The following is a 14,550-nucleotide window of genomic DNA, read 5'->3' on the forward strand; positions in this document are numbered from 1 at the left end:
ATGCTTTATGGCATGCGGATTTTTCTTCTTATATGTGTTCATAACTTCCAAATCTTCTCTGAGTTGTTAGCACTGTTACTATTATTCCTGTCTTAAGTATATCACAGGTAGTTCTTGGCTTACGACCATAATTGAGCCCCAAATTCCTGCTGCTAAGTGAGACAGTTGTTCAGTGAATAACTGCACTTGTTATGTTAGTAACTCTGTTGTTAAGTGAATCTGGCTTGCCCTTGCTTTGCTTGTCAGAAGGTTGCAAAAAGAAATCAGGTGACCCCTGGGACAGAGCAATCGTCATAAATATGAGTCAGCTGCCAAGTGTCTGCATTTTGATCACATAGACCATAGGAATGCTGCAACGGTTGTAAGTGTGAAATGTGATCATAAGTCACTTTTTTCAGAGCTGTTATAACTTTGAACCGTCACTAAATGAACTATTGTACATTGAAGATTACCTGTACTTTGAATAGATTACAAAACAGTTAAACACAAACAAAATGGTAATCAATCAAAATATAATATAAAAACACACAGTGCCTTTTTTTGCTCAATGGCTGAGGAATTCTGGGACCTGAAATCCAGACGTTCTAAAGTTGTCAAGTTCGAAAAACACTGCTGTAGGGTATAGTAACAAAATATTGGGTGCCACCAGAGTGTCCCTGTGGCCTCTCCAGTGGTGGGTTTTAAAGCTTTTTAGAACCTCTTCTGTAGGTGTGGCCTGCTTTGTGGGAGTGGCTTGCCAGCCATGTGACCGGGTGGGGGGGGTAGCTTGGCAGTCATGTGACCAGATGGGGGTAGCCAACTTGTAAAATGTGCTGAAACTCACTTAACAACGCTCTTGCTTAGCAACCAAAATGTTGGCTCAGAAACTCTGGCATTTGAAGCACGCAAGTCTTAAAGCTGTCAAGTTACAAGACCCTTGCACCCCTAACCCTTTCAAAAAAAAACCTCAGGGGTGTTCAAACTTGATAGCTTTAAGACTTGTGGACTTCAACTTCCAGATTTCCTCCTCTCACTCTTCATCTTGATGATGGGCAGATGGGCGGTGGGAGGGAGCTGGAACCGGTTCTAAAGGGCACTGTAGATTTGTGGAACCGCTTCTATAGAAGAGGTTAGAACTGGCAGGAACCACCCCTGGGCCACTCCTACAACAAAGAGGATCAAAGGTGTGTTTGTGCGTTTTGACTTTCCTTCTCTCACCTTCCATTTTACAGAACCAGGACTCAGTTGTCAGTGTTCATTTAGTGCAGTGTTTCTCAAACTTGTGAACTTTAAATATATAGGAACTTTAGAAGGTTGAGAAACACTGTTTTAGAAGCTCCATAAAGTCCTTCATCAAGGTTACCCCTATTTTCCCTCACACAATATTTACATGGCTTCATTGGGTTGCCGTACCTTATCTGCAACAGGTAAGATTTAGAGGGATACATTTCACATGGCTGTTACAAGGATGTAACGTCAATTACTACTGCTCTTGTATATGTGAAATGCTTCAAATATTCCAAATGACTCCCTAATTGCTTACATTTATTTGTATTAATATTAGTCATATTAATAGGATGAATTTTTTAAAAAAATCAAAGCTGTTGAAAAGAGGTGATTATGGTGGCCACAATCCCGACTTGTTAAAGGATGATCCTCTGTTTTAAGAGCAATCTAGCCCTAATCTCATTTAAAGATAAAGAAGCATCAGAAAAGAAAATTGATCTGGAAGTTTGCTTATTTATTTATACAGCAAGCTATGTAATGCTCACTCCAAAGACTCTAGGCATACAATAACATCAGCATACAGGAAGGCAATCTACAAACAAAGAACTAAAATCCCAATCAAAATCCTATAATAATTCATTAAAAACAAAATTAGGATAGAATTAGTCAACCTAACACCACCATTAGCAAGCAAATGCTTTCAGAAAGCTGGGTGGGGTGGGGTGGTGGAGGCCCAAAAACTGCAGAAGGCCTATCATTTCGCAGTGTGGGGCAATCCCTTAGGAGGACCACTGCTATCTAGGCCTCCATCCACTTCATATCACATGGATCGGGATCACTCGGGAAAAACACATGAGGGGGGCAACATCTGACTGGAACAGATGGTTCTGCAGGAAGGCCAGCCCTTCAAGGTAGTCCAGACCAGGAAACAAAAACTAAGAATGCTAATACTATCTTCAAATGAGCCGAGGTGGCGCAGTGGTTAGGGTGCAGTACTGCAGGCCACTTCAGCTGACTGTTATCTGCAGTTCAGCGGTTCAAATCTCACCGGCTCAAGGTTGACTCAGCCTTCCATCCTTCCGAGGTGGGTGAAATGAGCACCCAGACTGTGGGGGCGATATGCTGACTCTGTAAACCGCTTAGAGAAGGCTGAAAGCCCTATGAAGCTGTATATAAGTGTAACTGCTATTGCTATTGCTATTCTAAGTGCAGCGGTAGAATTTTGCAAGTCTGAAAGCGCTTCTCCCCTCCCCTGCCTTTAGAGTCTAGCAGGCTGGGGAATTCTGGGAGTTGAAGTTCGCCAGGCTTAACGTTGCCCAAGATTGATGATCCCTGTTCTAGAGAATATGAGAAGGTCAATTTTGAGGTGCTTTCTCTACCCCCCACCCCCCATTCCTGCTTTAGACTCAGAGTTCTCTCATCAGGTGGTTATCTAGGTTGTGGTGCTTCGTCCTTTTTTCTCAAAGTTATTCCCACAGCCCATTAAAACAACCCGGCAACTAAGCAGTTAGGCCTGGAAACCTATGGATTATCCATTTATTTGATGTAATAACCAGTATTACACCAAAACACTACACTGGTAGTGTAATAGGTAAAGGTAAAGGTTCCCCTCGCTAGTCGTTCCCGACTCTAAGGGGTGGTGCTCATCTCAGTTTCAAAGCCAAAGAGCCAGCGCTGTCTGAAGACATCTCTGCTGTTACCTTCCTGCCAAAAGTGGTCCCTATTTTTCTACTTGCAATCTTTACATGTTTTCGAACTGCTACGTTGGCAGAAGCTGAGACAAGTAACGTGAGCTCACTCCATTGTGCGGTGCTAGGGATTTGAACTGCCGAACTTCCAACCTTCGGCTCAACAAGCTCAATGTCTTAGCCACTGAGCCACCACATCCCTTTTTACTACCGGTAAACATTACTACTGGTAATTATATGTGGTATGGTAGTAAGTAGGCGGCTGCAATGGGTTCCTTGGGAAGTTTCTGAGCTATGTTTAAGAATAGCACACATGTCTAGCATTAGTTTTGTTCTCTCAAACTTAGAAACCTTTGGTAACTGAATCCATACGTCTTAAAGTAGAGTTTGAGAAACATTGGTCTAATTGCATAGAATGAAAGCTTCTCAATTGAGAAAAGCCTGTAATTGTCCAAGATGTCCCTGGATTCTATTTAGTTGCAACTCCATTGTTGGAGTTAACAATTGTCCCTGGACAGCTGGGGAGCAGAAATAATCTTTCCTGCTTTAATAAGACAGACCATTTCCCCACTTATACAATACTAATGCTTTTCAAATGTTCATCTCTACATATAAATGAGCATTTGCAATATTTATGCAGATATGCCACATTTCCTTTGGGAGTTGTAATTCTCCCCCTTTTTGTAGTTAATTGATCACCTTACCAGGCATTTTTTTAAAACTGTACTTTCTACTCTGCTGATTGGCCACTAGAGGGTGCTCAAATGCTGCAAGTTGTAAATTGTTGCAGCAGGAGGAGGAGGAGGAGGAGGAGGAAAAAAAAAGTTAAAGCTTAAAAGCTTAGGAGCAGCCATCTGCATAGAGGACAATGAAAGTGGGAAATTTTAGCTTAGATCCAACCTTTATTTTTTATTTTTTTGCAAAGGTTGCTGTAACCAGAGAAAAGTATGAAAAAATATCATATTGACAATAAATTATACTACTCATACTAATTAGTCAAAGAGCACACTGGAAAAATGGGATTAAACTTAAATATAAAGTACACAAACTAATGACCATGCGTACAACAGCCAGCCTTAGAATTGACAATGGGGACATCAAAGTGGTGAATAGCTCCTTCCTTTTAGGATCAACCATCAGCAGTAAAGGAACAAGCAATCAAGAAATACACCACAGTAGAGCAGCCTTGGAAAAGATTCAAATGTTATAATATGTCTGTATTTCCAAAGATCAGAACTGTGCAAGGCATGGAATTCCCTGTGACATTCTATGGAAGCCAAACTTGGATTTTGAAGAGGCAGGATAGGAAGAGTATGGATGCTTTTGGACTTTGGATGTTGGAGAAGATTCGTGATAAGACCATAGACAACCAAGAAAACAAACAACAGGATCATTGAATAAATCAACCCATTTGCGTGTTTGTGGAAGACTGCAGGAACAATTTTTTCAGTCTGACATGCAGGCAACACAGACTCATCCCCAACAGCCTGCACCTGTCTTCAACAGTGAAGAGACACAGGGCAGAAAACATCCAGCAGCCAAGAAGCCTCCACACCCATTTGCACTACTCAGGTGACCCTGAGGACATAGTTAAACCTCCAAGTGGCCTCTATGACTCTCTAAAAGAATGCAAATGACCAGCTGTCTGCAAGGAATATAGATCCTTCTATTCCCCACTATTGTGCCAGAGCTGAAGAAGCTTCTTGGGTGAGAAGCAAAAGTCTTCAAAGAAAAAAAAAACAGAAAGTCCAGTTGCCTCCTGAAAAAGCACCTTTGGGGAAACCCACTAGAGGCACAAATGACCAAATTCAAATTATACTTTGGACATATTATGCAAAGACCCAACTCTCTGGAAAAAGATCTTAATGCTGGGAAAGACAGAAGAAAAGAGAATATGAGGACAACTGGAAGCAAGGTAGATAGACACATAGTGGTGATGATGCACCATTGAAAGTCTTGAAGGAACAATTAGATCATCATAGAGTTCTATCTATGTGGTCACAAGGAACTGAAAATGACTTGAAGGCACATAATCATACTAATCATATCATATAGTAGTAAAGCACTATTAAAAGCCGTATCAGTAGATCACATTTCAAGAAGTGACAGGCTTATGTTCATTTCAAAGAAATAAGGTCTTCAATCGAACTAGAGTACAAAATAAATCTCTAGCTGTAAATTCCAAACTGGAAGAAAATATGTTAATGACATTGAGTCTTTATTGATTACCGGTAGACCTTGGGCCATATCAAAGTGCAAATTCCAGAAACAAATTATTACTAGAATTTGAAAAAAATGAATTTAAAATGGAATTTGATAAAATGCAATTTAAAAGGAAACTGGAATAAAATACGATTTAAAATGGAATTGGAATAAAATACAATCTAAAATTAAATTAGAATAGAATACAATAATTTAAAATATAGATAAAATACGATAAAATTATATTTTGGTGTCACCCCTGTAATCTACCCCAATCAGTCCCACATATGCAGATCTCAATCGAACCCTTTTGTTTAAGTACTGTGCTGTGCTAAAATGTTATTTTCCGGTTCTGGCTGCACATACGGTAAGTTGTTTTGACATGGGGATACCAATGGGTCATTTGTTTGGTATATAGACCAAGGTACTTGTCTCTCACCCCGGAAGAAAATGTTATTATAGAGGCATGCCTTGACTAGTCCAGCAAAATCTTTTAATTTATACCTTATGAAGGAACATAAGAGCTGCCAAGGTTTAAATCAATTTTTTTGTACTGGGTCTCCAATGAAAGTTGGTCTCAAATATTAGCATGGCACATTCATAACATTTACCTCTGTGACTTGAAAAGGGTGATTTTTTAAATATGTTATTTTCTGAGCAATTTTTACTAAAACTTTGTAAGGTTCAGAGAAAATAAATTGTTTGTTGGACAGTTCTAGTGACATTACAGAACATTAGAAATTTATATTTTTCAACTTTAATGTGACCCCTTTAGCAATACTTGGGGTGTTGTACACAAATGAATGATGTAAAATGTTTTTAATCGACATAAGAACATTTTAAATAGCCAAAAGGCAAAATTAAAGGAATGAAAATTAATTCCCCAAATATCTCTGATTAAATGTAATCCACATAGCTGATTTATCTACCCTGATAATTTTCACCTATGCTACCTTCTGTTATAATTATATTCAGTTTCTTCTTTTAATCATCTCCAATATTCCAGATTTTTTTGTTACAGTCCCATGATTTTGCTGTCGACTAGTCACATATCAAGACTCTTTACAATGCAACTGAAAATCCTCTGTAAATTTATGCTATAGTAGTTAGAACTGACATGGCAATTTCAGATGATCACTAGAGGGCAGCAAATATATTTGGAAAACTTCCTTAGTTGCTCCCCCTAGCGGTCATCAGGTATTATTAATATGTATATATGTATTTGCTTGGTTTTCTATTCCTTAAATCTTCTTTAAAAAAAAAAGCATGGATTATTGTTCAAATATGGACCAGGGAATGGGTGAATGTCATATATATCCATACACATATACTTCATCTTTTATGTTCTTACCCTACTTATGACCCAGCCTCCCTCAGAATAACTCAGAACTGTTAGGTAACCCTAACAACTCCCTGTAAAGCAGGTCAAACTGAGAAAGATTAATTTAGCTTGTAGATATTGCTTGTAGATAAGAGCTGTGGTAGGGTACAGTGATTAGAATGCAGTACTGCAGGCTACTTCTGCTGACTGCCGGCTACCAGCAGTTCGGCAGATCAAATCTCACCAGGCTCAAGGTTGACTCAGCCTTCCATTCTCCCAAAGTCAGTAAAATGAGGGCCCAGATTGTTGGGGGCAATATACTGACTCTGTAAACAGATTAGAGAATGCTGTAAAGCACTAGGAAGCGGTATATAAATGCTATTGCTATTTTCCATGTCTAAAAACATTGGCTATTAACCAGTTATTTAACTACCTTACTACCTAAATTGTCTACAGCAATTTCCTTGTTTGCAGTATAGCCTTTTGGGTGAATAAGGCAGTCCTTGACTTATGACCACAATTGAGTCCAAAATTTATGCTGCTAAGTGAGACATTAGTTAAGTGAGTTTTATCCCATTTTATGACTTTTCTTGTCACAGTTGTTAAGTGAATCATTGCAGTTAAGTTAGTAATACAATTGTTAAGTGAATCTGGTTTCCCCATTGACTTTGCTTGTCAGAAGGTCACTAAAAGTGGTCACATGTCCCCGGGACATTGCAACTGTCGTAAATATGAAACAATTCCCTAGCATCCAAATGTTGATTCTGTGACCATGGGAACGCTGCAATGATCGTTAGTGTGAAAAAAGGTCTTAAGTCAGTTTTTTCAGTGCCGTTGCAATTTTGAATGGTCACTAAACTAATTGCTTTAAGTCAAGGACTACCTGTACAGCCTACATGGCAAGCAAACAACGTACAATTGATTTTAGAAGCCTAATGTCGCTAGACGCAATACATCATCCAAAGATACGAGGAGAAGCATTTGCAAATTTATGCAGAATAGAAGGTGTATGATTGTGGTCTGTTGACAGTGAATTTGGGAATAGTTCCTATTTTTTTTTTTATTCTGACTACTTTTGATCTTGAAATGTGAGTGGAGATGACTAGGGTTTGCTAAATAGAATAGAACAGAATGGAATAGAAACGAAATGAAACCTCGTACAGTTTCGGGATGGATAGGGCCACCTTGGTTGCGTCCGGCTTATGCACGCTGGGCTCCCCCGCCTGGGGAATATCAGCATTGCAGGATATCGGAGAGCTGGGTTGGTAGCATCCCCTCTCTCACACATACACCCCGCCCCCTGCTCCCATCATATTTTTTTTTAAAGGTAATATTTTGGGTAATACTTTGGATCTTGTTTTCCGGGCAGTTTGTCGAAACCCGGCTGGAAGTCGACATGTTGGAATGCCACACCGTAACCGTGAAACCTGGATCCCTTCACATGTTACTTAGGCTCAAAGTAGGACTTAGAATAGAATAGAATCGCAGAGTTGGAAGGGACCTGGGAGGTCTTCTAGTCCAACCCCCTGCCTAGGCAGGAAACCCTACACCATTACAAACAAATGGTTATCCAACATCATCTTTAAACATCTTTAAACAGTTTAAACATATGAAGAACTTCTTCAAGGCTCCAGTCATAAAGGAATCTCCTTATTTTCTCTTGTGGCTGGTCAACCAAAAATGCTTCCCCCTGAGTCTATGGGTGACTGTCTGAGGGTAGTGATGGTGAATAAACATCCGACAGCATCTCTTTCCTGTCTTTCTTACTTCGTGCTTGTTCTGGCATGGTCCAAGCCATCTCTTCAGGGCAAAGCAGTGCTCATCCTCTAAACAGTCTTTTCTTCCAGATACTAGGTGAAAATTGGTTTAGCATAATTGTTGTCTTACCTAGAATATTATGTCTGTTTTCTAGGTAAGGTTGGCTGAGAGCTACAACTTGATTGGAAGCAAAAAGTTGCTGTTAAAACTAATGTTTATTTAATGTATATATCACCCAGGAACTCAAGCTTTGTCCTAACTGATAATAAACAAAACAGAACAGAACAGAATAACAGCATTGGAAGAGGTCTTCTAGTCCAACTCCCTGCTCAGGCAGGAAACTCTATACCACTTCAGACAAATGGTTACCCAACATCGTCTTACAAACTTTCAGTGTTGGGGCATTCACAACTTCTGGAGGCAAGCTGTTCCACTGATTAATTGTTCTAACTCTCAGGAAATTTCTTTTTAGTTCTATTTTATTGGCAACACAGGTTCTTGAAAATAAAGATTTGTTGGAAAAATACTTCAATTAAAAAAAAAACTAGTCTTGACACTGGAACAAGTAATTTCTTGTAGGCCCGAGTGAATTATTTTGCAATTTTTTTTGCTGTAATGTTTGTTACCAGGATATTGAGAAAGTTAAACCATTATTGTGTTCTCCTTACACATCCCTGTTCACTTTTTCAATTGTGTCCTCCTTTACTTGTTCAACATCTGGCAATGCTAGGCACAAGGATGCTCCCTTGATCTTTGATCCTGTCACACAAGGAATATTGTGAAGTGCTATCCTCAAAGACCACTCAGAAGTTTCCAGAATAGAACAGGGTGGACCCTGGTAGGCATAGTACATTATCTTCAGGTCGTTCCACTCCTGTGCAAACTGCATTGATTGCCCATGTGTGTACAATTCAAGGTGCTGGTTAACAACCAAGAAGTTGTTTGTTTCATGCAGCCTCGTCATCAGAGAGAAAGCCTATCTCCAATAGTTTCTGCTTGTCCTACACAATTTATGCTCCAAGTCCTTTATCAGAAAGTAGGCCTTTTCTGTTGAAGCGGCTCCCCTCTGGAACAGTATCTCCAGAAAGACTCTCCAGGGCTCCAACCATAACCAAGTCCTTGAGAATGCAGATGATCCTCCAGGCGGTGGCTTCAAACGGGTCCTTATCTGTTTGAGGATTTTTTTAAAAATGTTTCTGATTTCTTTTTGGTGTTTTGTTTTGCTATTTTTTTATTGTGTGCTACCATTGTGTGATGAAATTGGATTGTTTTCTAAATTCAACAAGCAAATTAGAAAAGGGCAGGCTTTGGTGACCTGGGCAACGTGGTAAAAATCAAAGTAGAATTAACACAAATATCTTCCCATCATATCCCCCTTTTACATGGTCTGAGTAGATCATTTAATATGAAGAGCTACCATGTTTTTGTGAGGGCCCAGGCAAGCCATGAACTCTCAGCTATCCACATCTGCAAAATGGATGTGATATTAATTTACCCGAGAATGTAAAATTTAGAATAACAGAGTTGGAAAGGACCTTGAAGGTCTTCTAGTCCAACCCCCTGCTTAGGCAGGAAACCCTATACCATTTCAGACAAATGGCTATCCAACATCTTCTTAAAGACTTCCAGTGTTGGAGCATTCACAATTTCTGGAGGCGAGTTGTTCCACTGATTAATTGTTCCAACTGTCAGGAAATTTCTCCTTAGCTCTAAGTTGCTTCTCTCCTTGATTAGTTTCCACCGATTGCTTCTTGTCCTGCCCTCAGGTGCTTTGGAGAATAGCTTGAACTCCCTCTTCTTTATGGTAGCCCCTGAGATATTGGAACACTGCTATCATGTCACCCCACGTCCTTCTTTTCATTAAACTATATATACCCAGTTCCTGCAAACATTCTTGTTTTAGCCTCCAATCCCCTAATCATTTTTGTTGCTCTTCTCTGCACTCTTTCTAGAATCTCAACATCTTTTTTGCATCATAGCAACCAAAACTGGATGCAGTATTCCAAGTGTGGCCTTACCAAGACATTATAAAGTGGTATTAACACTTCATGTGTTCTTGATTCTATCCCTCTGTTTATGTAGCCTAGAACTGTGTTGGCTTTTTTGGCAGCTGCTGCACACTGCTGGTTCATATTTAAATGGTTGTCCACTAGGACTCCAAGATCTCTTTCACAGTTACTACTATTGAGCAAGGTACCATCTATATTGTACCTGTGCTTTTTGTTTTCCTTGACTAAATGTAGAACCTTACTCTTTTCACCATTGAATTTCATTTTATTAGATAGTGCCCAATGTTCAAGTTTGTCAAGATCCTTCTGTATCTTAAGCCTGTCTTCTGGAGTGTTGGCTATTCCTGCCAGTTTGGTGTAATCTGCAAATTTGATGAGTTCCCCATTTATTCTCTCATCCAAATCATTGATGAAGATGTTGAATAGTACTGGGCCTAAAAGAGAGCCTTGAGGTACTCCACTGCATACCTCCCTCCATGTAGATGCAGTTCCATTGAGGACTACATGTTGAGTGCGGTTGGTCAACCAGTTACAAATCCATTTGTTGGTGATGCTCCCCAAACCACATTTTTCTACTTTATCTGGTAGTAGGTTATGGTCTACTTTATCAAATGCCTTACTTATATAAAAAGAACCCTGTTGAGCTCAATCCTTCCACAATAGCTACTGAGCTTCAGAGACAAGCTACATTCAGTTCCTAAGTCTATTAGCCACCAAGATTAGTAGCATCTGACATCCCATTTTCTCTTTAAATTAAAAGCCATCATTCCTAAATATGATCCAATATGTACTTCCATGGCAGAACCCTTTTGGATCCAAAAATCATTTTACTGGATTTATTATTTCTATCTATATAGCAGATGAGAAACTCATTTGCAGCATCACCTTTCAGGCCACACCTACTGCAACTCAACATATAATTAAGACTTTTGCAAGAAACAGGAAAGAACCAAGCAATAACTTTGCAACTGGCTGTTGCAGCAAACCTGAATGGGTCAAGAAGAGCACCATCCTCACCTTTCATAAACAGTGAGGTGGACATCTGTATAAAAGTATACAAATTTCAAGGTTTTTCTACAGTTTTTTTTTCCTGTGGTAAAAATTCTGTGCCTTAAGAACTGCAACTGGCTGGGTCACGAAATTTCCTATCAATCCATTTTGGCTTTGAAACAAGATCTTCGAAACAAGTCACCACAATGTAAAAAAAGGTGTTGGGACTCTAGAAAGAGTGCAGAGAAGAGCAACAAAGATGATTAGGGGACTGGAGGCCAAAACATATGAAGAACGGTTGCAGGAACTGGGTATGTCTAGTTTAATGAAAAGAAGGACTAGGAGAGACATGCTAGCAGTGCTCCAATATCTCAGGGGTTGCCACAAAGAAGAGGGAGTCAAACTGTTTTCCAAGGCTCCTTAGGGTAGAACAAGAAGCAATGGGTGGAAACTAATCTAGGAGAGAAGCAACTTAGAAATAAGGAGAAATTTCCTGAAAGTGAGAACAATCAATCAGTGGAACAACTTGCCTCCAGAAGTTGTGAATTTTCCAACACTGGAAGTTTTAAAGAAGATGTTGGATAACCGTTTGTCTAAAGTGGTGTAGGGTTTCCTGCCTAAGCAGGGGGTTAGACTAGAAGATCTCCAAGGTCCCTTCCAACTCTTCTATTCTATTCTATTCTATTCTATTCTATTCTATTCTATTCTATGTCCTACTTTGAGCCTAAGTAGCATGTGAAGGGCTCCAGGTTTCAGGGTTACGGTGTGGCGTTCCAACGTGTCGACTTCCAGCGTGGTTTCGACAAATTGCCCGGAAAACAAGATCCAAAGTCTTACCCAAAGTATTACCTTTAAAAAATATATATATGATGGGAGCGGAGGCGGCTACCAACCCAGCTCTCCGATATCCTGCAGCGCTGACCTTCCCCAGGCGGGGGAGCCCAGCGCGCATAAGCCGGACGCAACCACCGCGGGAAGAGAAAGGTGGCTCTCTCCGTCCCGAAACTGGGAAATGGAACAATCCAAGCAGGGCCCCACCCACTCCCCAGCGAACCCGGAAGTAGCGCCCGCAGGCGGGAGCGGCCTGCAGGAGCCGGTTCTTGCAGCTAAATGGGGGCGTTGAGTGGGGCTGGAGCGATGGGAGCGGCTGTGGCGGCCTTTTACGTGACAGCTGCCCCCCACTCCGCGCTCGGGGGAGACTCTGGTAAAGTATCAAGATCCGGCCTCATGTCCTGCCTGGTTTTTTTTTCCCCCGCGGATATTCCCCGCCCCTAAGTTATACTGCATGCTTTTTTTTGCATATTCTAATTTATGGTAATAATTCAACCCATTGGTTGGAAACCCAAATCGGCTTTTGTTGTGCATCTGTTCTAGCAATGAGGTGCCTTGATTTTTTTTTAAAAAAACCACAGCATTAGACTTATTAAAAAAAATAATGAATGACTTTTGTGGCAGAATTTTAATCCTTTGGGGTACAGTGGACCCCATGTTGTAGATTGGGGACAACCTGAAAATTCAGTTCTCCCTTCTGTCGGATAATCTGCATGTCAAGCTTTTTTTTACGACGGTCAAATGAAAATGTGGTCCTGCATGCATTTGATAACTGTCCAAATTTAATTGCTTTGGGCAGATAACTTGGAGTTATATGAGTAAAATGGAAATGGGGGGAGTATATTAAAAAAATTAAATTTCAGCATGTCAAATTTGTGGTGAACTGTTCCTATAGTCATAGGTGGCATCCATCATTAGATTTATATTTGTGCCACCTAATGTGTCTGGGACACTATAATAAAATACCAGACTGTTTATTTACTGCATGCAGATTTCACGGATGTGATACAAAAGGAAATTCTTTTATTTTTCCTCTTAAATACCTATGCACAGGGTGCTGTTTTTTCTCTGATGGAGATACCAATGTTTTAAACTCACAGAGCCAAAATATGATTCGGCTATTTACCCCCTACACACAAAATGTAGTGCACATGCCATCATCTGGAATGCACCCAAAACATTTTTTTTCTTATTGGGGAGTATGCAAAAATGTTGATTGATATTTGCAGTTCAATCATTCTGTGACATCTATGGACTATCTTAATGAATAATAATAATACTCGCATGGCAAGATTATAGTGGAAAAACCTTCCAGTGTGAGCCAATCTAATGCAAATAAGATGAAGCAGTGGTGGTATTATTAAATAGTTGTGTGTGATGATTAGAATGATGCTTGACTGGCATACTTCTGAAAATGCTCTGGGTGAGAGAGTGCAATTTGCTTATAATACGATAGTGATTTCCCCAGAATAGTTGAGGAGAGATTAAGGTGTTTCTCTAGGATTGGAGAGACATGGGTTCAAGTCTGTTCTTAGTTCTGGAAGTTGTCTGGTTGACTTTAGGGTGTTTGCTTCGTTTTAGCCTAACTGACCCTAACCTTAGCCACAGAACCTTGGGGGGTGGGTGGTGGAGGAGGAAGGAATGTTACATATGACATATTGAGAGCCATATTGAGAAACGTTAGGATATAATTCAAGGAAGAGAGGGAGGAAGGAAGGAAGGAAGGAAATCTCTTCTCATAGTTTGATTTCTGCACCATTCACCATCTACACCATTCACCATCGTCCTTTCCTTGTTGTCTTTTAAAAGAGCTGGAATCCAATTTAAGCAACCATGAAGGATGAGAACATCCAGAGAGCTTTTTATAGCAGGCTATATGTCCAATCAAGGAAGCTAACTCAGACAAAATAATTAAAAAGCAGCAGAATAACATCAACAAAATCAAAAATCAATTCACCCATTGTTCAGAAATATAAAAACAGATTTAAAAGTATTATTTTAAATACTTTAAAAGAGAAGCAATGCAAACATTGGAAACTCGAGCAAAGTTCTAAATAGCAGCACCAATTTAAACAGATTTTTTTTAAAAAAAATAGCATATTCAGGATTAATGACATTTTCCAGAATTATGGGAATAGATATTAAGTGGTGCAGCAGTTGGAATTAATTTTTTCTTTCACATAGCATCCTCCAGATATGCTCCGGAATTTTCCCGTAATTTTCTGGTATGCTTTTGGAGGGTGTACAAGCTGCTATAGAGAGGGAGAAAGCCCTTTTCCATTAGCAGCATCTGTTTTGTTCATGGCTACGGACATGCGGAGTGTTAAATATAATCTTATGAGTAAATCTGTATCGAACATGAAAAGGAATATGACTCAGGAAATGCTCTGTGGAGCTTTGACAGTTTTAAGCTAGGGACAGGCAAGCTGCTATGCTCCAGATATTTTGGACACAAATCCCATAATCTCTAACCAGCATGACCAATGGTCGGGGGGGGGATGGATATGTGTCCTCCAGATCTTTTTGTTTATATGCCCTATATATC

At 39.9% G+C, this 14,550-nt stretch overlaps 1 protein-coding gene across 2 annotated transcripts in view; it reads left to right on the plus strand.

Annotated features, from left to right (window-relative positions):
* The first annotated feature begins 12,234 nt into the window (after positions 1-12,234).
* TMEM260 (transmembrane protein 260) overlaps positions 12,235-14,550 on the plus strand; it is a 67,714-nt gene continuing 65,398 nt past the window's right edge. For both annotated transcript variants that reach the window (XR_015698375.1, XM_087727982.1), the window contains exon 1: positions 12,235-12,378. Coding sequence is in view for 1 of the 2 variants with exons in the window: in XM_087727982.1 (XP_087584108.1) it covers positions 12,285-12,378 (94 nt within the window). In the remaining variant the exon portion in view is untranslated. The remainder of the gene's footprint in view (positions 12,379-14,550) is intronic.

This window comes from Thamnophis sirtalis, unplaced genomic scaffold, assembly GCF_051295495.1.
Source record: "Thamnophis sirtalis isolate CommonGarterSnake01/CBP01778 unplaced genomic scaffold, rThaSir2_p1.2 scaffold_1, whole genome shotgun sequence".
In the NCBI taxonomy this organism is placed as follows: Eukaryota; Metazoa; Chordata; class Lepidosauria; order Squamata; family Natricidae; genus Thamnophis; species Thamnophis sirtalis.